Source organism: Sus scrofa, chromosome 15 (assembly GCF_000003025.6).
Source record: "Sus scrofa isolate TJ Tabasco breed Duroc chromosome 15, Sscrofa11.1, whole genome shotgun sequence".
Classification (NCBI taxonomy): Eukaryota; Metazoa; Chordata; class Mammalia; order Artiodactyla; family Suidae; genus Sus; species Sus scrofa.
In genome coordinates this window covers 131,198,798-131,222,682 of record NC_010457.5, presented here as the reverse complement: position 1 = coordinate 131,222,682, position 23,885 = coordinate 131,198,798, and the positions used below count along the sequence as shown (strand labels likewise).

At 41.7% G+C, this 23,885-nt stretch overlaps 1 protein-coding gene and 1 pseudogene across 10 annotated transcripts in view; one reads left to right on the top strand and one right to left on the bottom strand.

Annotated features, from left to right (window-relative positions):
- SP110 (SP110 nuclear body protein) overlaps positions 1-23,885 on the top strand; it is a 56,633-nt gene that overhangs the window by 3,861 nt on the left and 28,887 nt on the right. For all 10 annotated transcript variants that reach the window (XM_021075650.1, XM_021075651.1, XM_021075649.1 and 7 more), the window contains 6 exons: positions 10,798-10,966; positions 11,612-11,878; positions 13,707-13,790; positions 15,336-15,413; positions 17,680-17,748; positions 20,228-20,377. In XM_021075650.1, the coding sequence (XP_020931309.1) occupies positions 10,798-10,966; positions 11,612-11,878; positions 13,707-13,790; positions 15,336-15,413; positions 17,680-17,748; positions 20,228-20,377 (817 nt within the window). The remainder of the gene's footprint in view (positions 1-10,797; positions 10,967-11,611; positions 11,879-13,706; positions 13,791-15,335; positions 15,414-17,679; positions 17,749-20,227; positions 20,378-23,885) is intronic.
- LOC106508139 lies at positions 21,600-23,126 on the bottom strand (annotated as a pseudogene).

Sequence of the window (23,885 nt, the reverse complement as noted above, 5' to 3'; positions counted from 1 at the left end):
TTCTGCAGAGAAGCTCATTGTGTCCTTTTTCTAGATTCCACATGTTAAGTGATAGCATATGATGCTGGCGTTTCACTGTCTGAATAAATTCACTTAGCATGATAATTTCTAGGTCCATCCATGTTGCTGCAAAGGCTTTTATTTCTTTCCTTTTAATGGATGAGTAATATTCCATTGTGTATCTGTACCACTTCTTCTTTTTTTTAATTTTATTTTATTTTATTTTCCCACTGTACAGCAAGGGGATCAAGTTATCCTTACATGTATACATTTTTCCCCCACCCTTTCTTCTGTTGTAACATGAGTATCTAGACATAGTTCTCAATGCTACTCAGTAGGATCTCCTTGTAAATCTATTCTAAGTTGTGTCTGATAACCCCAAGCTCCCGATCCCTCCCACTCCCTCCCTCTCCCATCAGGCAGCCACAAGTCTATTTTCCAAGACCATGATTTTCTTTTCTGAGGAGATGTTCATTTGTGCTGGATATTAGATTCCAGTTATAAGCGATATCATATGGTATTTGTCTTTGTTTTTCTGGCTCATTTCACTCAGTGTGAGAGTCTATATTTCCATCCATGTTGCTACTAATGGCATTATGTCATTCTTATTTATGGCTGAGTAGTATTCCATTGTGTATATATACCACATCTTCCTAATCCAATCATCTGTTGATGGACATTTGGGTTGTTTCCATGTCTTGGCTATTGTGAATAGGGCTGCAATGAACATGAGGGTGCATGTGTCTTTTTTAAGGAAAATTTTGTCTGGATAGATGCCCAAGAGTGGGATTGCTGGGTCATATGGAAGTTCTATGTATAGATTTCTAAGGTATCTCCAAACTGTTCTCCATAGTGGTTGTAGCAGCTTACATTCCCACCAGCAGTGCAGGAGGGTTCCCTTTTCTCCACACCCCCTCCAGCATTTGGTATTTGTGGACTTATTAATGATGGCCATTCTGACTGGTGTGAGGTGGTATCTCATGGTAGTTTTGATTTGCATTTCTCTAATAATCAGGGATGTTGAGCATTTTTTCATGTGCTTGTTGGCTATCTGTGTATCTTCCTTGGAAAAATGTCTATTCAGGTCTTTTGCCCATTTTTTCCCTTGGGTGATTGGCTTTTTTGCTGTTGAGTTGTATAAGTTGCTTATATATTCCAGAGATGAAGTCCTTGTCGGTTGCATCATTTGAAACTATTTTTCTCCCATTCTGTAAGTTGTCTTTTTGTGTTCTTTTTGGTTTCCTCTGTTGTGCAAAAGCTTTTCAGTTTGATTAGGTCCCATTGGTTTATTTTTGTTCTTATTTCTGTTACTTTGGGAGACTGACCTGAGAAAATATTCATGATGTTGATGTCAGAGAGTGTTTTGCCTATGTTCTCTTCTAGGAGTTTGATGGTGTCCTGTCTTATATTTAAGTCTTTCAGCCATTTTGAGTTTATTTTTGTGCATGGTGTGAGGGTGTGTTCTAGTTTCATTGCTTTGGATGCAGCTGTCCAGGTTTCCCAGCAATGCTTGCTGAATAGACTTTCTTTTTCCCATTTTATGTTCTTGCCTCCCTTGCCAAAGATTAATTGACCATAGGTGTCAGGGTTTATTTCTGGGTTCTCTTTTCTGTTCCATTGGTCTGTCTGTCTGTTTTGATACCAGTTCCACACTGTTTTGATGACTGTGGCTTTGTAATATTGCTTGAAGGCTGGGAGAGTTATGCCCCTTGCTTGGTTTTTGTTTCTCAGGATTGCTTTGGCAATCCTGGGTCTTTTGTGGTTCCATATAAATGTTTGGATTGTTTGTTCTAGTTCTGTGAAAAATGTCATGGGTAATTTGATAGGGATTGCATTGAATCTGTAGATTGCTTTGGGTATCATGGCCATTTTTACAATATTGATTTTTCCAATCCATGAACATGGAATATCTTTTCATTTCTTTACATCTTCTTTAATTTCTTCAATTAAAGTTTTATAGTTCTTAGCATATAAGTCCTTTACCTCCTTGGTCAGGTGTATTCCGAGGTATTTGATTTTTTGAGGTGCAATTTTAATAGGTATTGTATTTTTGTATTCCTTTTCTAATATTTCATTGCTGGTAGAAATGCTACTGACTTCTGAATGTTAACCTTATATCCTGCTACTTTGCTGAATTTATTAATCAGTTCAAGTAGTTTTTGGGTTGAGTCCTTAGAGTTTTCTATGTATAGTATCATGTCGTCTGCATACAGTGACAGTTTTATCTCTTCTCTTCCTATTTGGATGCCTTTTATTTCTTTCGTTTGCCTAATTGCTGTGGCTAGGACTTCTAAAACTGTTGAATAGCAGTGGTGAGAGTGGGCATCCCTGCCTTGTTCCAGATTTGAGTGAGAAGGCTTTCAGTTTTTCTCCACTGAGTATTATATTTGCTGTGGGTTTGTCATAAATGGCTTTGATGATGTTTAGGAATGTTCCCTCTATACCCACTTTGGTGAGAGTTTTGACCATGAATGGATGTTGGACTTTGTCAAATGCCTTTTCTGCATCTGTTGAGACAATCATATGGTTTTTGACTTTTTTTTTTGTTAATGTGGTGTATGATGCTGATTGATTTGCATATGTTGAACCATCCTTATGAACCTGGAATGAACCCTACCTGGTCATGGTGTATAATTTTTTTGGTATGTTGTTGGATTCGGTTGGCTAAGATTTTGTTGAGAATTTTTGCATCTATATTCATCAAAGATATTGGGCGATAGTTTTCTTTTTTGGTGTTATCTCTGTCTGGTTTTGGAATTAGGGTGATGGTGGCATTATAGATTGTCTTTGGGAGTATTCCTTCTTCTTCAACCTTTTGAAAGAGTTTAAGGAGGATGGGCACCAGTTCTTCTTTATATATTTGATAGAATTCACCTGTGAAGCCATCTGGTCCTGGACTTTTATTTGCAGGGAGTGTTTTTATGACATCTTCAATTTCATTTCTAGTGATCAGTCTGTTCAGTTGGTCTGTTACTTCTTGATTCAGTTTTGGCAGGCTGTAAGATTCTAGAAAATTGTCCATTTCTTCCTGATTGTCAAATTTGTTGGCATATAGTTGTTCATAGTATTCCCTTATGGTTTTTTGGATTTCTGTAGTATCTGTTGTGATTTCTCCCTTTTCATTTATAATTTTGTTTGAGTTCTTTCTCTCCTCTTTTTAGTGAGTATGGCCAGGGGTTTGTCAATTTTGTTTACCTTTTCAAAGAACCAGCTCTTAGTTTTATTAATTTTCTCTATTGTTTTTTGATGTACCGCATCTTCTTAATCCACTCCTCTGTCAATGAACATTTAGGTTGTTTCCATGTCTTGGCTATTGTATATAGTGTTGCAATGAATATTGGAGTACATGTATTTTTGGGGTCATGATTTTCTCCAGATAGATGCCCAGGAGTGGGATTGCTGGATCAAATGGGTAATTCTATTTTTAGTTTTCTGGGGAATCTCCATACTGTTTTCCACAGGGGTTGCACCAATTTACATTCCCACCAACAGTGTAATAGGGTTACCTTTTCTGCACACCCTCTCCAGCATTTATTGTTTGTAGACTTTTCGATGATGGCTCTTCTGGCTTGTGTAAGGTGGAACCTCATAATGGTTTTGATTTTCACTTCTCTAATAATTAGTGATGTTGAACATCTTTTTTCATGTGTTTTTCAGCCTCAGTATGTCCTTGTTGGTTGCATCTTTTGCAAAGATTTTCTCCCATTCTGTGGGTTGTCTTTTCATTTTGTTTAGGGTTTCCTTTGCTGGGCAGAAACTTTTAAGTTTGATTAGGTCCCATTTTATTTATTTATTTATTTTACTGTCATTACTCTAAGAGGTGGATCTGAGATGTTGCTGTCGTTTATGTCAGAGAGTGTTTGGCCTATGTTTTCCTCTAGGAGTTTGATAGTGTCTGGTCTTATATCTAGGTCTTTAATCCATTTGGAGTTTATTTTTGTGTATGGTGTTAGGAAGTGTTCTAATTTCATTCTTTTACATGTGGCTGTCCATTTTTCCCAGCACCACTTATTAAAGGGACTGTCTTCTCTCCATTGTATATTCTTGCCTTCTTGGTCATAGATTAGTTGACTGTAGGCACATGGGTTTAATTCTGGGCTCTCTAATCCTGTTGCACTAATCTATGCTTCTGTTCTTGTGCCAGTACCATACAGTTATGATGACTGTAGCTTTGTAGTATAGTCTGAAGTCAGGGAGCCTGATTCCTCCAGCTCCATTTTTCTTTCTCAGGATGGCTTTGGCTATTCTGGGTCTTTCATGCTTCCATACAAATTTTAAGATATTTTGTTCTAGTTCTGTGAAAAATGTCTTGGTAATTTGTTAGGGATTGTATTGAATCTGTAGATTGCCTTGAGTGGTATAGTCATTTTGATAATATTGGCTCTTCCAGTCCACAAGCATGGTATATCTTTCCATCTGTTTGTGTCATCTTTGATTTCTTTCATCAGCATCTTAGAATATTCAGAGTACAGGTCTTTTGTCTATTTAGGTAGATTTACTCCTAAGTGGTTGATTCTTTTTGATGTGATTGTAAATGGGATAGTTTCCCTAATTTCTCTTTCTAATTTTTCTTTGTTAGTATATAGAAATGCCATCAATTTCTGTGTATTAATTTTGTATCCTGCAACTTTGCCCAATTCATTGATGAGCTCCAACAGTTTTCTGTAGGTTCCTTAGGATTTTCTAGGTATAGTAACATGTCATCTGCAAATAGTGATAGTTTTACTTCTTCCTTTCCAATTTGGATTCCTTTTATTTCTTTTTCTTCTCTGATTGCCATGGCTAGGACTTCCAAAACTATGTTGAATAGTAGTGGCAAGAGCAGACATCCTTGTCTTGCTCCAGATCTCAGTGGGAATTCTTTCAGCTTTTCACCATTGAGAATGAAGTTAGCTGTGGGTTTGTCATATAAGGTCTTTATTATGTTGAGGTAGGTTCCCTCTATGCCCACTTTCTGAAGGGTTTTTATCAGAAATGGGTGTTGGATTTTGTCAAAGGTTTTTTTCTGCATCTATTGAGAGGATCATATGGTTTTTATTCTTCAGTTTGTTAATGTGGTGTATCACATTGATTGATTTGCATTCCTGGAGTTAATCCCACTTGATTATGATGTGTAATCCTTTTAATGTATTGTTGGATTTGGTTTGCTAGTATTTGGTTGAAGATTTTTGCATCTATGTTCATCAGTGAAATTGGCCTATAATTTTCTTTTTTTTTTATATCTTTGTCTGGTTTTAGTATCAGGATGATGGGGGCCTCGTAGAATGAGTTGGGGAGTGTTCCATCTTCTGAAATTTTTTGGAATAGTTTCAGAAGGATAAGTGTTAGCTCTTCTCTAATTGTTTGATAGAATTCGCCTGTGAAGCCATCTGGTCCTGGACTTTTGTTCGTTGGAGGTTTTTGTTGTTGTTGTTGTTGTTGTTGTTTTATTTTTTAATAGTAATTTCCCCAATACAATTTTTTTTCTACTGTACAGCATGGTGACCCAGTTATACATGCATGTACACATTCTATTTTCACACATTATCATGCTCCGTCATAAGTGACTAGACATAGTTCCAAATGCTACATGGCAAAATCTCATTGCTAATCCATTTCAAAGGCAATAGTTTGTATCTATTAACCCCAAGCTCCCCAACCACCCTACTCCCTCCCCCTCCCCCTTGATAAGCCTATTCTGCAAGTCCATGATTTTCTTTTCTCTGCAAAGATTCATTTGTGCCTTATATGAGATTCTAGACATAAGTGATATTATATGGTATTTGTCTTTCTCTTTCTGACTTACTTCACTCAGTTTGAGAGTCTCTAGGTCCATCCATGTTGCTACAAATGGCATTATTTCATTATTTTTATGGCTGAGTAGTATTCCATTGTGAATATATATAACACATCTTCCTAATCCAATCATCTGTTGATGGACATTTGGGTTGTTTCCATGTCTTGGCTATTGTGAATAGGGCTGCAATGAACATGAGGGTGCATGTGTCTTTTTTAAGGAAAGTTTTGTCTGGATAGATGCCCAAGAGTGGGATTGCTGGGTCATATTAGTAGTTCTATGTATAGATTTCTAAGGTATCTCCAAACTGTTCTCCATAGTGGTTGTAGCAGCTTACATTCCCACCAGCAGTGCAGGAGGGTTCCCTTTTCTCCACACCCCCTCCAGCATTTGGTATTTGGACTTATTAATGATGGCCATTCCGACTGGTGTGAGGTGATAGCTCATGGTAGTTTTGATTTGCATTTCTCTAATAATCAGGGATGTTGAGCATTTTTTCATGTGCTTGTTGGCTATCTGTACATCTTCCTTGGAAAAATGTCTATTCAGGTCTTTTGCCCATTTTTCCCTTGGGTGATTGGCTTTTTTGCTGTTGAGTTGTATAAGTTGCTTATATATTCCAGAGATGAAGCCCTTGTCGGTTGCATCATTTGAAACTATTTTCTCCCATTCTGTAAGTTGTCTTTTTATGTTCTTTTTGGTTTCCTTTGTTGTGCAAAAGCTTTTCAGTTTGATTAGGTCCCATTGGTTTATTTTTGTTCTTATTTCTATTGCTTTGGGAGACTGACCTGAGAAAATATTCATGATGTTGATGTCAGAGAGTGTTTTGCCTATGTTCTCTTCTAGGAGTTTGATGGTGTCCTGTCTTATATTTAAGTCTTTCAGCCATTTTGAGTTTATTTTTGTGCATGGTGTGAGGGTGTGTTCTAATTTCATTGCTTTGGATGCAGCTGTCCAGGTTTCCCAGCAATACTTGCTAAAATCACAGTTTCAATTTCAGTACTTGTGATTGATCCGTTCATCTTTTCTATTTTGTCTTGGTTTAGTCTTGAAAGATTGTACTTCCCTAAGAATTTGTCCATTTCTTCTAGTTTGTCCATTTTATTGGCATATAGTTGCATATTTTAGTCTCTTATGATCCTTTGTATTTCTGTGATGTCTCTTCTTACTTCTCCTTTTTCATCCCTAATTTTGTTGGTTTGAGTCCTCTCTCTTTTTTTCTTGATAAGTCTGGCTAAGGGTTTATCAACTTTGTTGATCTTTTCAAAGGACCATCTTTTAGTTTCATTGATCTTTTCTTCATTTCTATTTCATTGATTTCTGCTCTGATCTATATAATTTCTTTCCTTCTGCTAAATTTAGGTCTTGTCTATTCTTCTCTCTCTAGCTTCTTTAGATATAAAGTTAAGTTATTTATTTGAATTTTTTCTTGTTTCCTGAGGTAGGCTTGTATTGCTATAAACTTCCCTCTTAAACTGCTTTTGCTGCATCCCATAGGTTTTGGATTGTTGTGTATTTGTTGTCATTTGCTTTTAGGTATTTTTAAAATTCCTCTTTGATTTCTTCAGTGATCCATTGCTTGTTTAGTCTCCATGTTTTTGTGTTTTTTGCAGTTTTTTTCTTGTTGTTGATTTCCAGTCATATAGCATTGTGGTCAAAAAAGATGCTTGGTATAATTTCAATTTTCTTAAAGTTACCAAGGCTTGATTTGTGACCCGGAATGTGGTGTGCACTTGAGAAGAATGTGTATTCTGCTGCTTTTGGATGGAATGTCCTATAAATATCTGTTACGTCCATCTGGTCTAATGCTTCATTTAGGGCCTGTGTTTCCTTGTTGATTTTCTGTCTGGATGATCTGTCCATTGCTGTAAGTGGGGTGTTAAAGTCCCCCACTATTATTGTGTTATTGTCAATTTCTCTTTTTAAGGTTGTTAGCAGTTGCCTTATATATCGAGGTGATCCTATGTTGGGTGCATGTATATTTACAATTTTTATATCTTCTTCTTGGATTGATCCTTTGATCATTAGGTAATGTCCTCCTTTGTCTCTTATAATATTCTTTATATCCTATTTTGTCTGATATGAGTAATGCTGCTCCAGTTTTCTTTTGATTCCCGTTTGCATGGAATATTTTCTTCCATCCTCTCACTTTCAATTTATAAGTGTCTCTAGAAGTGAAGTAGGTCTCTTTAAGACAGCATATATATAGATCTTGTTTTTATATCCGTTCTCTTTTGGTGGGGGCATTTAGTCCATTTACATTTATGGTAATTATTGATATTTATGTTCTTATTGCCATTTTATTATTAACTGTTTTGGATTTTGTTTTGTTGCTCTTTTTCTTCCCTTCTTCCCTTGTTCTCTTCTCTTGTGGTTTGATGACTATCTTTAGTGTTGTATTTGAATTGATTTTTCTTATTTGTGTGTGTGTCTCTTGTAGATTTTTGGTTTGCAGTTACCCTGAAGTTTTGACATAGGATTGTGAATATATACATGAGATTGTTTTAAGTTGTTGGTCTCTTAATTGCAAGTGCATCTCCAGTGTCCTGCATTTGTACCTTCCTCTTCTCACAATTTCTGATTTTGGCAGCATATTTGTACATGGATAATTTCCTACCTTTACTGTATATATGCTTTTACTGGTGAGCCTTGTCACTTGCAGTATTTTTTTTTTCTAGTTGTGGCCTTTTATTTTCTGCCTAGAGACGTTCCTTTAGTATTTGTTGTAAAGCTAGTTTAGTGTTGCTGAATTCTCTTAGATTTTGCTCATCTGTAAAGCTTTTGATTTCTCCTTCCAATTTGAATGAAAACCTTGCTGGGTAGAGTAATCTTGGTTGTATGTTTTTTCTTTTCATCATTGAAGTATATGGTGCCACTCCCTTCTGCCCTGCAGAGTTTCTTCTGAAAAATCTGCCAGTTACCTTATTAGGGTTCCCTTGTGTGTTATTTGTTTCTTTTCCCCAGATGCTTTCAATATTTTCTCTTTGTCTTTAATTTTGGTCAGTTTGATTAATATGTGCCTTGGGATATTCCTCCTTGGGTTTATTTTATATGGTCACTAATCGTGCTTCCTGGATTTGAGTGAGTTTTCCTTTCCCATGTTAGGGAAGTTTACAGCTGTTATGTCTTCAAACATTTTTTCTGTTCCTTTCTCTCTCTTTTCCTTCTGGCACCCCTATAACATGGATGTTGGTGCATTTAGCATTGTCCCAGAGTTCTCTTAGACTGTCCTCATTTCTTTTAAATCTTTTTTTTTCTGTTTTCTATAATGCATCAGTGATTTCCACTAGTCTATCCTCCACACTGCTTATTCATTCTTCTTCCTCCTGTATTTTGAGTTGCTTCTAATGGATTTTTTATTTCAGTTATTGTATTTTGCATCTCTGCTTCCTTAAGCTTTAAATATTGTATTTATTTGCTCAGTGTTTGCTATAATTTATCAGTCTTTGCCTCCAGCTTATTTCCAATGTTTTCAGTCATCTTCACTATCATGGGTCTGAAGTCTTTTCCTGGAGACTGATGATCTCCAGATCACTTAGCTGTTTTTCTGGGTTTTTTTCCTTGCTCCCTTATCTGAGTTATAGTTCTCTGCTTTTTCATTTTGTATAGGTTTTTGGTGTGGTCTCCTTTTTGTAGACAATAGAGTTGTAGCCTCTCTTTCTTCTAATGTCTACCCCCACCTCTTCTGCAAAGACCCTTTTTCCACAAAATGTTACTTTCATAGGTTTCAAGGAGACATATCTTCGGATATGAGGGGGCCTCATTTAACCCACTAAGGGCACCATCCCAACCCCTAACCCACTCTTCAGGGAGGGTCCTTGGCCCACTAATCTAAATAAGACCCCCTCGTTATTCTTCCTCATGGCAATCCATGCTTTCTCTTCACAACAATTCTATCAATAGTAATTGGCATTGTAAATCAATTATACTTCAATAAAACTTTGAAAAATGAAAAAAAATAGTAATTGCGTATTTAGTTTGTGTTTGTTATTTACTGTCCAGCTTCACCCAACAGTGTTCCTCCCCCAACATGAATGACACCATGTTGGTTTTATCTGTTGCTAGGTACCCAAGGTACCTAGTTGGTGCTCAGTAAGTATTTTGCCATCAATTTCTTCCTGCTATGTTTCTCCTTCTGGTCATCCTCTCTTCACAAGCGTTTCTCTAAAATTTCCCATTTAGGCCAAGTCCAAGAGAGAGCGAAAGAGAGGGCAGAGGCTAAGAAGCAATCCCCAGAATTGCCACTTGTGACCAATGTTAGATCCACTGCTGAAGAGTCCTGCCCGTAGCTTTGCAGAATTAATTACACAGTAGCACCCTCCCTTTCGTTTTTTGGTCTTTTTAAGGCCACACCTGTGGCATATAGAAGTTCCCAGGCTAGGGGTCAAATAGGAACTCCAGCTGCTGGCCTACACCACAGCCACAGCAACATAGGATCCAAGCTATGTCTGTGATCTACACCACAGCTCACGGCAATGCCAGATCCTTAACCCACTGAGCAAGGCCAGGGATTGAATCTGCATCCTCATGGATACTGGTCAGGTTCATTACCACCGAGCCACCACAGGAACTCACAGAGTAGCAGCCTTTGATTCCCCTTTCCTTTCTTAACATTTATTTCTTCCCTCAAATATCCCAAAAATAAGGTTCACAAAAAAATGACTTATTTTTAAAGAAAACTAGGTGTTGCTTTGACTGTGGTGTAGGCCCAGAGCTACAGCTCTGATTTGACCCCTAGCCTAGAAACTTCCATATGCTCTAGGGGATGCCATAAAAAGAAAAAAAAAAAAAGACTAAATTATTTATTCCTGTGACTAACCACCCAAATACATGTGAAGCTCCAAAAGTAAACATGTGGAACTATGATTTCTCTAGGTTAGAGAATTTGAGTATACGATTTGCATTAAATTCCTTCTGCAGAGAAAATCACTTTCTTCAAGCTTGGAAAACCACAAAAGCTGAAATAAACTTCCACTCCAGTTTATAACCATTTATGATAATCCTCCATTCCATTTTTTAAGGAGTCATTGGAAGCCTGCAGAAATCTGGTCCCTGTATCCAGAGTAGTATACAACATCCTCACCAAACTGGAGAAGACCTTTAGCCTGTCCTTTCTGGAGATGCTGTTTGGCCACATCAACCTTTATGAGTACCCAAGCCTGATGGCAGTTTTCAAGAGCTTCAAAAATGGTATGAGACCTCGTGAATGAATATCTTTGGGGCTATAGAAGCATGAGATAAATGGCTATGCTTAAAGTTGGGGCTGGTTTCTCACATGAAGGTGAGATTGGCTTTGTACGCAGGGATTTCATTTTCTCTAATTTTTCTTTTGTTTGGGCTTCAGAATTTAGACAATTCTGTACCATGACATAATTTTAAATGCTGTTCCTCTTTTAAGAGAGAACCATCTCGCACATCCCTGGAGCAAATAAGAGAAACTATAAATTCCTTCATATGGGATGTTAGGTCCTCTCTCTGTTCTGATTTCTGCTCATTTCTGCAGACTCCGTGTCTGTGCCTCCTCACCTGGCACCCTGTGATCTGGCTACACAGAACTTCCCTCCCTCCTGCCCTGTACTCCAGGCCCTTTTTTTTTTTGATGTGCGAAACCACTTTGGTATTAAATCTGAGGTTGGAAGCAGTTGTGAGAGCATTAAATGTCCAAACCAAAGACAGAATTATGTGAAAGGGTCACAAAAGTGGACTATGATGATGAGTCAATTCCACGCATCTGTGAGGGACCAACTCCATGCCCCCGTCCTATTGAACATCAAATAGCATCCCCTCCCCCAAACACATCCAAGGTACTGATGTGTGTTCCTTTGTGGTTCCCAGTGGTCACCTCCCACAGAGGGTGGAGCAGAAGCGCAGCTGCCCCTCAGGAAGCCCCAGCCAGCACAGCAGAAAGGAGCTCCGTCCGGCCCTTGCTGCCATTGCCTGCCTGCCAGGGGCCCCCACCCAGCGGTCCGTCCTTGGTGCCCAGTGTCAGTGAGCCCGCAGCACCTGTCCAGCCCAGCACTGAGATTCTGCCCAAGCCACCCAGCCCTGCTGGCCTCGCCAAGACTCCCCCAGGAATCATCCAGGAAGGAAGGCTCACTCCAGGTGAGAAACAAACTTGTCCAGCACCTGTGCATCCCCAGCTTAGTGAGCCTCTGGCACTAGAGCCCCAGGCTCCCCTCTTTTCGTTGATCTGCTCCTTCCTGTGCACCCCCTATCATACACAGCCCTTTTAAGAGGGATTAAGAGCACTGTCAGGGGCATGGATAAAGCTTAGCGCCCAGAACACCTGCTTCCCACTCCTGGGACAACTCGACCTTCTGCCCTTGGCCCTTGGCACCCTGACCACCCCTGATGTTTTTACCACTCACTCTCCTCCCTGACACCCTGGCCTTGTAACCAGTGACTTTTCTTCTTGTCTTTAATGACCAATGGCAACTGAACATCCCAAGTTGTGGATGAAGTTCACAAGAGATGCCTGCCCTTCCTCTGGTCTGTGCAGGGCAATGATGCTTGGGGATGACTTGCCCTATTTGAGGTCGCTGTGAAGAGAGAATATACACCCGCAAACCATGTGGGCTGCAGCAGGGACTCCAGGGCAAAGAACGGGTGCAACAAGGAAAAAGAAATGGGGTCGGGGGGCAGACTAGCACTGGCTCGGCTCAGGACCTCTTGTCAGGCGTGCAGTCACCAGTTTGATGCTGTGCTATCCAAGAGCCCTGCTAAACCAACCCTCAAAACACACTGTTCTGAACTGACAGGTAACTTGTGCAACACACACATCCTCAGCACTTACCCATTACTCGCCCTCTGATGACAGGACCTTTCCATTCCAACCATATTCATTTTTATATGGTTTGGATTCCATACATGATGTTATTGAACTTATTAGAAAAAATACTAAAAATGTTTAAAGGTCTGCTGGACCTGATTTAGCTCCTAAAATTGTGTCATTTTTCTCCTCCAACCATCAGTATAAAGGATTCTGATTACAATGCAGCAACATGGATGCAACTAGAGGTTCTCATACTAAGGGAAGTGAGAGAGGAAGACAAATACCACATGATATCAGTTACATATAGAATCTAAAATATGGCACAAATTAACTTACCTAGAAAACAGAAATGGACTCGCAGACACAGAGAACAGACTTGTGGTTGTCAAAGGGGAAATGGGAGGGAATGGGATGAATGGGAGTTTGGGGTTAATACATGCAAACTATTACATTTACAATGGATAAGCAATGAGGTCCAGCTGTACAGTACAGGGAACTATATCCTGTCTCTTGGACTGAACATGGTGGAAGATAATATGAGAAAGAGAGTGTGTGTGTTTATATATGACTGGGTTACTTCGCTGTACAGCAGAAATTGGCACAACATTGTAAATCAAATAGACTTTAATTTATAAAATGTAACTGTAGGAGTTATCATTGTGGTGCAGCAGAAACGAATCTGACTAGGAACCATGAAATTGCGGGTTCAATCCCTGGCCATGCTCAGTGGGTTAAGGATCCAGCATTGCCGTGAGCTGTGGTGTAGGTCACAGACACGGCTCAGATCTGGCACTGCTTGTGGCTGTGGTGTTGGCCGGCAGCTGGAGATCCGATTCGACTCCTAGCCTGGGAACCTCCATGTGCTGCAGGTGCAGCCCTAAAAGAAGAAGAAAAAAATAATAACTTTAGAATATCATTGGCACTGTCAAAAATAGTACCAGGGGATCTGAGGTCTCCAATACTGAGCATAGAGAGCCCTCTTTGGTCCAAACATTTTCTCTACTCATCTAAAAAACATCACCCAAGTAAAGTTAACATAACCACAAAGCCATCACTTTTACCAGCTGGAATAGTGGAATTGATTGCTTCTCTTCCTCTTACCTCTGGTCCTTGCTTATGGGTCTTGGGATCTGAAATTCCTTGTCTTCCTCTGCTCAGTGTCCAGCGACAGCCTGATCCTCCAGACAGAAGATAAAGAAGACACCCCAGAGGTGCCCTGCACCCCCTCAGGCTCCGCACCAGGTAACCTTGTTTTGAACAACGTGGGCTCACCTTGGCTTTCGCATCTACATGAGCAGGAGCCGTGGATGTTCTAGGCACAGCGCTTTCCTCTCGGCTCTCCACGACCATCTTGGTCCAGCTGCTCTCCCTGCCCTTGGGAGCTTGGACCCTGAAGGGAGACGGCATCCCCAGGGAAGGGGAGGGGAGAGAGGCTGGGAAAGGTGGCCCAGGAGGGGCACCAAGGGAGAGGGACAGGAACCCCGTTAGTACCAGCCAGACCGAGATGCCAAACACCACTAGGGGTCTTCAAAGGGAGAGCATTCATCAGCCAGGGAGCAGGTTGGGGCAGGAACCTGGAGGAAGGGACAAGGGACCGAGTCCAGGCAGGCCACTCCCCAAGGCCACTTCAATAAGGTAAAGCTCTAAGCTGCTCCTTCCAAATGCAAAGCAAACAAAGACAGAGTGGCCCTAATTCTGAATCCGTGCCCCAGACATAGATGGGCCTCCTTCCCAGCCCCCACCCTGACACTGAGGAACTTTCACATTCAAGTCTCATCATTTTTACATCGGTTGGATTTTTAAGATATTTAAATAATTTGAAAGGCAACAAATGATTTAAAAAGTCTAATGACTGCTTTCCTGCTGCCTCAGCTGTTCCTGTGCAGGTTGGAATTTGAGACGGATCTTTACATCACTGTGTAGACAAGGAAGTGACCGCCTTCTGTCAAGTCCTTCTGTCTTTCTTAGTGCAGCAAAAACTAGCAGAACTTTGTTTATTCTTGCCTAACATTCACTAGCAAGTACAGGCTGACCCTTGCTTTCATCCGGGGCCCTTGTGTATGGACATATATAAAGTACTTAACCTCCTACACTCTTTCTCAAGATGAAATAATTATAGATTCAGAAGTTCCAAAATATCCAACCACAGGCATCTAAGCAGTAATGTGTGCTTTTGGAGTTCCCGTTGTGGTGGAATGAATCCACCAGTATCCATGAGATTGAGGGTTTGATCCCTGGCCTCGCTCAGTGGGTTAAGGATCCAGCGTTGCCATGAGCTGGGGTGTAGGTCTCAGATACGGCTTGGACCCTGTGTTGCTGTGGCTGTGGCATAGGCTGGTGGCTTCAGCTTCGATTAGACCCCTAGCCTGGGAACCTCCCTATGCCTCAAGTGTGGCCTTAAAGAGAAGAAAAAGAAAGAAAAAAAAAGTGTGCTTTTCACATAGCAAAAACGTTTCCTCTCCCTGTGGCCGTCGGAATTCAAGGTCGCCACTCAGACTAGGCTGCTGGGAGCCCTTGTGCTTTTCTTCCATTGAGGAAGGGACCCTCAATAGCTGAACCCTCTTCTGAGGGGCAGTTTTTCTCTGGTCCACTGTGATAGTCACACAGGTAACAGCAACCGTAAGTTGATCACACCCCGGCAGAGCCAGGGAGCCCTGTAGACGGGCAGGTCCCCAGACCTGAGCCCACACCTGCTCTCCATCCTTCTGGTTCCCCCACTGATCTCCCTCAGCACTTTCTCAGTCCATGCTGCCTGCACTCTGAGATGGATTCTGTTTCTTTTGTCAGCGATAAAAGATGATTCTCCCAAACCACATGACCCAGAGGAACTCCAAGAGGCACCCAGGATGCCTCCCAACAAGAAAGGTAACCATTCACGGCAACATTTTTCGGAACCATGATCACTCTAAACCATTGCTCTAAAGCCATGGTGATATTTGAAAATAAGAGAGGAAATAATGTAAGAAGAAAAAGAGTTTCAGTGGAGAGCGCACATTCAGCTTCACATGTCCTCCAAAAGCCAAGAAGGTCTAAACCCCGGCTTTTGTGCAAAGGCAGGAGATGTTTTGAGAGAAGAGAGTTCTTTCACAATGCCACAGCTCTGTTGGACTCCCGCTGCTTCCGTGTTACATGGTGTGGGGCAAGAAGGAAGTGAGTAAACCAGCCGTGGAAAGAGTAACACACTCTGTGCCCTTGAGGAGGAGGACCTGAAACTCACGGACAGATGGTTCAGTTATTCAAACAGAGAAACCGAAAGGTTTTTTGAGGGAGTTCCTGTCGTGGCTCAGCGGAAACGAATCCAACTAGTATCCATGAGGATGGGGGTTCAATCCCTGGCCTTGCTCAGTGGGTTAAGGATCCAGCGTTGCTGTGAGCTATGGTGTAGGTCACAGATGTGGCTCAGATCTGGTGTTGCTGTGGCTGTGGTGTAGGCCTGCAGCTGTAACGCCAATTTGATCTCTAGCCTGGGAACCTCCATGTGCCATGGATGTGACCCTGAAAAGCAAAAAAAAAAAAAAAAAAAAAATTCCTCCGTGATTTCTTCCTTACAACTTTTTGCCTCTGCAGCTGTCCTTCAGTCTCATTGGATGACTGGTCCCTTGGCCTTTGCTTTTTCCAAGTCATCATCTGCCTTTTTTTTTTTTCCCTGTCTTTTTGTCTTTTCTAGGACTGTACCTACGGCATATGGAGGTTCCCAGGCTAGGGGTCTAATCAGAGCTGTAGCCACCTGCCTATGCCAGAGCCACAGCAACGCCAGATTTGAGCCCTGTCTGCGACCTACACCACAGCTCACAGCAATGCCGCATCCTTAACCCACTGAGCGAGGCCAGGGATCGAACCTGCAACCTCATGGTTCTTAGTTGGATTCGTTTGTGCTGTGCCACGAGGGGAACTCCTTTTCTCACCACCCTTCTTACCGACATGGAATCCAGCATTCATCGTCTGGGGAAACTACTGCTGACAGCTTAACCACTCTGGCCTTTCTGTCTTTTCTGGAAATCTCTGGCAGGTCTTGGAAGAAACTCTCGTCTGCTTCCTGCACATGGCAGCTGCAATCAGGCACTACTGAGGTGAGGCACACAGCTGTGTGGCCTCAGGATTCCCCTGCAAACAATCCCTCCTCACCACATGACCATACCACTTCCTGTGATGAGCCTTTCAAACCTTGAGCTATTTTTTTTTTCGAACTTCTGATGCATCACTGCCTCCTTTTGGCTCAACAATGACCCTTCCTCCAACTTCACAGAAAAACATCATCTGGGAATTCCCTCACTTCCTGCTCCCACCCTGCAACTCCAGACTGCATCTGCCCCTCCTTTCCAATGCCTTCTTTCTCTCCAAGGCAATGCTGACAGCATCTACGGTTCCCTCTCTTTCCTGAGAATTAAGCACCTCCTCTCCCAAGGATCTTCATTCAGCTCACGCCCAAGCCTGTCACACAGTCAGAAAAGGAACGTTTTCTTGATCCTCGTCTCACTTCGGGGGCCTCTATAGCTCTCCCTCCACTTCACAGCCCAACTTCTAGAAATGAGTTACCTAAACTTACTGTCTCCGTTTCTTCCCATTGTGGCTCAGAGGGTTAAGAACCCGACATAATCTCTTTGAGGATGCTAGTTCGACCCCTGGCCTTTCTCAGTGATTTAAGGATCCCGTGTTGCTGCAAACTGCAGTGTAGGTGGCAGATGCAGCTCAGATCTGATGTGGCTGTGGCTGTGGCTGTGGCTGTGGCTGTGGTGTAGGGTTCAGCTGCAGCCCTGATTTGACCCCTACTAGCCTGGGAACTTCTGTTTGCTAAAGGCGTGGCCATAAAAAGGAAAAGAAAAATAAATAAAATTTCAGCATCACCCAGCAGGTTAAGGATCTGGCATTGTCAGCAGTTTGGCTCATTGTCAGCAGTTTGGCTCATTGCTGTGGCATGAGTTTGATCCTTGGCCTGGGAATTTTCACATGCCGTGGGCACAACCAAAAAAAAACTATTTTTTTAAAAATTTCAGCATCACCTAAGGTTAGCAATGACCTCGTAGCCACTGTGTTTTGAAGACCAAATATAAAAGCTAAAAATTGTTGACATACAAGGTTGGTAGATCAATGTCTGTAGTTATAAAAGATGGTCTGTAACCTTTTTCTTTAGGAAAGAAGAAAAAAAGATGTATCTGGGCAACCCCCAAAAGAAGACACAAGAAAAAATGCCTCCCAAGAGGTAAGATGAGAGGGGGCTGGAGGTAGTTCATGCTTGTCCACCAAGGTGTGGGAGGTAGGATTTTATTCTAAATGCAATGGGGAATCCCTGAAGAGATCGAATCAGGGAAGTGACATAATCCAATTTTAAACTTGGCGAGACCAATTCTGGTGCTATGTAAAGAATGAACTGGATATAGAAAACACCAGAAGCAGGGCAACCCTTTAGAGGACAGATACCTCGGGAGTTGACAGCAGCTTGGATTCAGATCGGGCAGTGGAGATGGAGAGATCTAGTCAGGATCAGTTTGCAGGTAGAGCTGACAACACTTGGTAAATTAGAAGCTGAGGATGAGAGGGAGACATTAAGGCTTGCTCTTCAATTTCTGGCTTAAGTGGCTGGTAGAATGGTGGTACCATTGGTGAAAGAGAATGCAAATATATGAGGGGGATTTTTTTTCAAATCCAATTTTTAGCCTATTCATTTCAAGATCTGTGCTAACTAACTGTGCATTTGAACCAAGTATGAGCCTTGTCTGAACTGAGAGGGTCTGGAGATGTTAACCCCCCCACCCCTTGCAGAGAGACGTTTTTTGATGTATGAATATTGCAGAAACACAAAGCACCTGGGTCAAAGAAAAGAATTCTTTATTGATAGTCACAACCAGCTCAGTATTGCAGCATTTATCCCCCACACACAGACCCCCAGGCATGAGAAAAGAACTGATGAATTCTTTCTCTATGAGTGGCGGATTTCACCCCATAGACGAAAGAGAAAGAAGGATGGATTTTCTGTTTATGTGCAGGACCGGGACAGCTATGCTCCTCCCCTCCGAAAGGAGAAAAAAAAATCTTTTGCTGCTTTGAGATAAGATTGAAAAGACCCTGGGACCTCACCCTAATGTGGGAGAATTTAAATGCTTCTTTCCCAGAGTCAGAGAAACCCCGGGTGTCTCCATCTTTTATTAAAGATATCTCCAAGTTCTGGGCTTCATCCCTTTTGAAATATAAACACCTAGGAATTCCCATTGTGGCTCAGGGGTTAATAGTCTGACTAGCATCCATGAGGATGAGGGTTCCATTCCTGGCCTTGCTCAGTGAGTTAAAGATCTGGCGTTGCCGTGAGCTGTGGTGTAGGTCGCAGACATGGCTTGGATCCCGCATTGCTGTGCCTCTGGCATCGGCAGGTGGCTATAGCTTCAATTTGACCCCTAGCCTGGGAACCTCCATATGCTGCAGCTGTGGCCTTAAAAAACCAAAAAAAAAAAAAAAGAAAAGAAAAGAAAGAAAGGAAGAAATATAAACACCTAGGGATAGAGTCTCCAGTATTCCTGGTTCTTTGGGAACTTAGCCCTGGCTGTAATTATTTGGCCGTCTCAGGAGATGAGAAATTTTATGACCTTTTAGGATTAGACAGAACTTAACTAGCCCCCGATCCAATTTCTACGGTGTAGGAAAAGTAAAATATTTCTAGGGGAAGTGAGAGCAAACATCCCCTATTTTTATACTGTATGCATTTTCATGTCTCAGGAGGCTAGGGCTGGTTACAGAAGGGCTGAGAAATCAAGGAAACTTAATTTCCCCACAGTTTGTCAATTTGGCACCCAATAAAAAATCTGGCCCAAAGATACAAATATAAAGTTTATTTGATATTTATATCCAGATCCATAGGAGAAGAGAGCCCGAAAGCTAAGCCCACACACACACCTCCCCTCACCTGCTGGTAAATCCTCTAAGGTCTCAGCCTCACTCTCCTTGCAAGGCCCCTGACTCTCAATTCTTTGGTACCTTACACTCTCCCCACTAGAGGCACCCAGGCATCCCAGATCTCCCTGCCTCCAGTACTGCACACAGGCCCTAGGGAACCTGGAAAAGTGCTCTGCAAGACTCCTCTGCTGAAACAGACCATCTGGCTGTGTTTCCTTGGATGTGGCGCCTTCTGGCAGCAGGGGTCACAAGCCAAGAATCAGGAAACAAGTCCCCCCAAATTTAGCTGGTTGATTTCTACAGGTTGCACAGAGAGTGAGAGCAGCTGGTGAATTGGGGGAAAAGAAAGGCACACACCATAACAAAATATGTCAAAAAAAAAGGAGTTCCTGTCATGGTGCAGTGGAAACAGATCCGACTAGGAACCATGAGGTTTCGGGTTCGATCCCTGGCCTTGCTCAGTGGGTTAAGGATCTGGTGTTGCTGTGAGATGTGGTGTAGGTCACAGACGTGGCTTAGATCTGGAGTTGCTGTGGCTGTGGTGTAGGCCAGCGGCTACAGCTCCGATTAGACCCCTAGCCTGGGAAACTCCATATGCCGTGGATGCAGCCCTAAAAAGACAAAAAAAAAAAAAATTGTAATGACAGAGAAGTAGCAGGAGAAAAATGTGGCACGGGGGACAGAGACCTCAAAGTGTGGGGCCTGGAGCATGAGAAGAGATGTCACTATTAGGGGAAGGAGGAGGGCCACTGGGACCGCAATTAAAACTATTTACAAATCACTGTTTGCCCCAGAGGGAGCCTTACCTGACCATGGAATCCAAGAGAAGCTCCAAGGGGTGGATCAGGAGACTCAGAGGAAGGATGACTCAACCGGGAACGCAGAGGTCATGACAACGGCCCCCAAGACAAAGCCTAAATGTGCCCGAACACTGAAACCAGAGGGTAAGGCTGGTGATGGAATTTGTCATCTGAATGCTCAGTGTGGGAGGGTTTCTCCTGCAGCCCCAAATAAACCACCTACCTGTGACCACAAACAACATATTTTTATGAAAACCAGTTTCCAAATACAAAAATTAGTTAGGGGAGGGCCTCATTTTGCATTTTTGCAAATCTCTTTAAATGTCTACCTTAATCAAAGACAGCTGGATTCTTTTCAAGAAAGATGTCTTGACTAACTTTGCAACGGGCTTCCTTAACATGTTTCTATATATCTTTATCGTATTTATCGAAATCTGAAGGGGAACGTTTTTAATAACATCAGTCTATATCCTGTGACCAATAGCTTTCTATTTTTACCGTTTCTTTTAATTTATTTTTTCTTAATTGAAATATGGCTGATGTGCAATATGAGGTGCAGTTCCGGTGTACTGCATGGTGATTTCGGCATCCGCTGTGAAATGATCACCACAATAAGTCTGGCAACAACCTGTCCCAAAACAGAGTGACTGCAGCCTTATTGACCGTATTCTTTATGCCGTATATTACACCCCGTGACTTACTTATTTCATAACCGGAGGTTTGTCCTCTTAGTCCCCGTCACCTGTTCCCCACGCCCCACCCCTAACAAGGACAGCTGGGTTCTTATCTCTGCTTCTGTATTCAGTTGTTGCCTTTGTGAAGCATCGGAAGAAAATCCAGCCTCACACCGTTCTTGAAAAGGGTGGATTCTGGAGTTCCCGTCGTGGCTCAGTGGAAACGAATTTTTGGATGCTAGCTATAGCATCCATGAGGACGTAGGTTCAATCCCTGGCCTCATTCATTGGGTTAAGGATCCAGCATTGCTGTGAGCTGTGGTGTAGGTCACAGTCGCAGCCTGGACCTGGTGTTGCTGTGGCTGTGATGCAGACCAGCGGCCACAGCTCCGATTAGACCCCTAGCCTGGGCACCTCCATATGCCATGGGTAAGGCCCTAGAAAAGACCAAAAAAAAAAAAAAGAAAGAAAGAAAGGAAAGGAAAGGGTGGAATCATTTAAGAGTCTTTTGAGATATTGGCAAATATTCATTTTTGATACTGCACCAAACTCAACAAGGGATAATTTCTTTTCTAACAAAAGACTATTATATGAACAGGTTTAATGTAACATGGAATGCAAAAGATTAGAACCATTAATAAAGTGTCTAATTCTTATTTCAACTTAAAAAATAGTTAAAATAAATAAAATTAAACAGGAGTGACCAGAATAGTAGTACCATTATAATCACATTAAATAGAAAAGCTTCCATCAACATTTTTAGACTGTAGTAAATGTTGTATGATACATTTTCAAATCTTCCACTCAATTTTGTGGAAATTTTGTGGAAAAAATTTTGTAATCTATTTTTCATAAAAAATGTTACTCAGAAGAGAGGCTTCCCACACCCATGGAAAGATGAGAAATCAGGTTAGAAATACATAATATGTCAGAATTTACTAATTTACTGTTAAAAAGTACTTCGATATTTTAAACAAATGCGTAATTGCGGTATTTCACATGGTACGAGACAGATGGTACTTTAGCTACAGTAGATTTACGTCAACTTTCAGATGTACATTTCAACTGTCACATTGTATATGTTAATTTTCATTGTACTTCTTTTAAAGGCTGAGCAGGTTGGTTGCCAGTATGATATTAAGATCGGCAAATGTTGGTCTGCACTGCATTAGTTATCATACATCCAATTTCATGTAGTATATGTGAAATGATACAGCCCTAATTGCTATTTAAATATATTTCTTTGAAACAAAAGTATTAATTTTATGAATGTGATAATAAACAGCCTTATTCATTGTATGCTTTTTTTTTTTAACAAGCAGTACAGATAGCAGACACGTAACTCCTTCCTACCTATGCTCTGACTACTAAGAAATGAAGCCAAACTTTAGAAAAACACAATGCAAGAAAAGATTGTTAAAAATAGACCCCTTTGGTTAAAAACCATCCCCTTTATAATATTCATTTGTAATCTAAACTCACAGCATGTCCCACCAGCCCAAAGTAATCTTCTTAATGTCGTTATGCGTGTGTTTTACAATATTTTTCTCAACCCAGTATTTATGGAGGTCCCTGAGTTGGCAGCAACAAAATATTTTAGACCCCAGGAAGAGTACATAGAGCCTTGTTGTACTAGCTCCTCTGACAAATGTCTTTTGTAAAAGATTTCTGCTTTAGAAACTGCCTCCATGTGTAGTTTTCTTCAGATACTGTCTATCCAAACTTTCTGTAGAAGCCAACACTCTGTGGTAGGCATTCAAGGGTAATCTTATAACAGTCCAGGTTCTTGCTTAGCAAAGTAAGGGGGGATAATAACAATTTGCCAAGCTGCTTTCCTCTGCATTCATCACTAATAGCAACATCTACTCTTCCGCTCTTCGCACAAGAATGGATGATTTATGCTCTGTCATCAGAGCTGCTGTAGCAACGCTCTGTCCTGGAGTCACATCTTCTACGACAGTAGCATCAGAGTCCCCAGATCTCTCCATGTGCTCCAAAGATTTCATAAATTGTTCCGGGTTAACAACTCCGGTCCCTGTCGGCTGACCTAGTACCTTAAAAAAACCTCTATTGAAATCAGCAGTACAAAGAAGCCTCAAAACCAGACCTTCTCCAGGATGTGTGGGGGAAGTGGCTGGAGAAAATGTAGCTGTATTCTGACTCCAGTCCACTTCTTTGAGCAGACTTGGGCCAAAGAGGGGCCTTTCATCAGGTTTCATCGTTGCAGTAAGGTCCTTAGAAGCCCGCAGTTGGCTCTCCTCTCCAGGCCTGTCGAACTCTCACCCACCCGGGTATACAGCACCGGATCCAGATCCGGCTTCAGCGCAAGCCCCGCCTCCTCTACCGCGAGCCAACAAGGGATAATTTCTTAAAGGTTCATTGTAACGTAGCGCCTGAAACCATATCAATGAGCTTTTTATACTCAGTTGCCATAGGATGTCTTATGCTATCTTGCACTTTGAATGTAGCTTCCACGACTCATGACAGATTTTATTTATTTAGTTTTTTGTCTTTTTGCCATTTCTTGAGCCGTTCCCGAGGCATATGGAGGTTCCCAGGCTAGGGGTCTAATCGGAGCTGTAGCCACCGGCCTATACCACAGCCATAGCAATGTGGGATCCGAGCTGAGTCCTCGACCTACACCACAGCTCACAGCAACGCTGGATCCTCAACCCACTGAGCAAGACCAGGGACTGAACCCGCAACCTCATGGTTCCTAGTCGGATTCGTTAACCACTGTGCCATGATGGGAACTCCTCATGCCAGATTTTAAAATATTATAAACAGTTGAAAAATATCGATGCCCTGAATTTTACGGTGAGCTTGTCCCTCAAATGCAAGTGTTGTTCTTGAGACAACCATGGTCCTTCCAGATACAGCAAACTGTTTTATATGTGCTCCCTAGGTTTTCGCATAGACCATTAAAAAGAGGTGTCCCCATGGGTAGAAATTTCATAAAACATCATTTTAACGTTCCT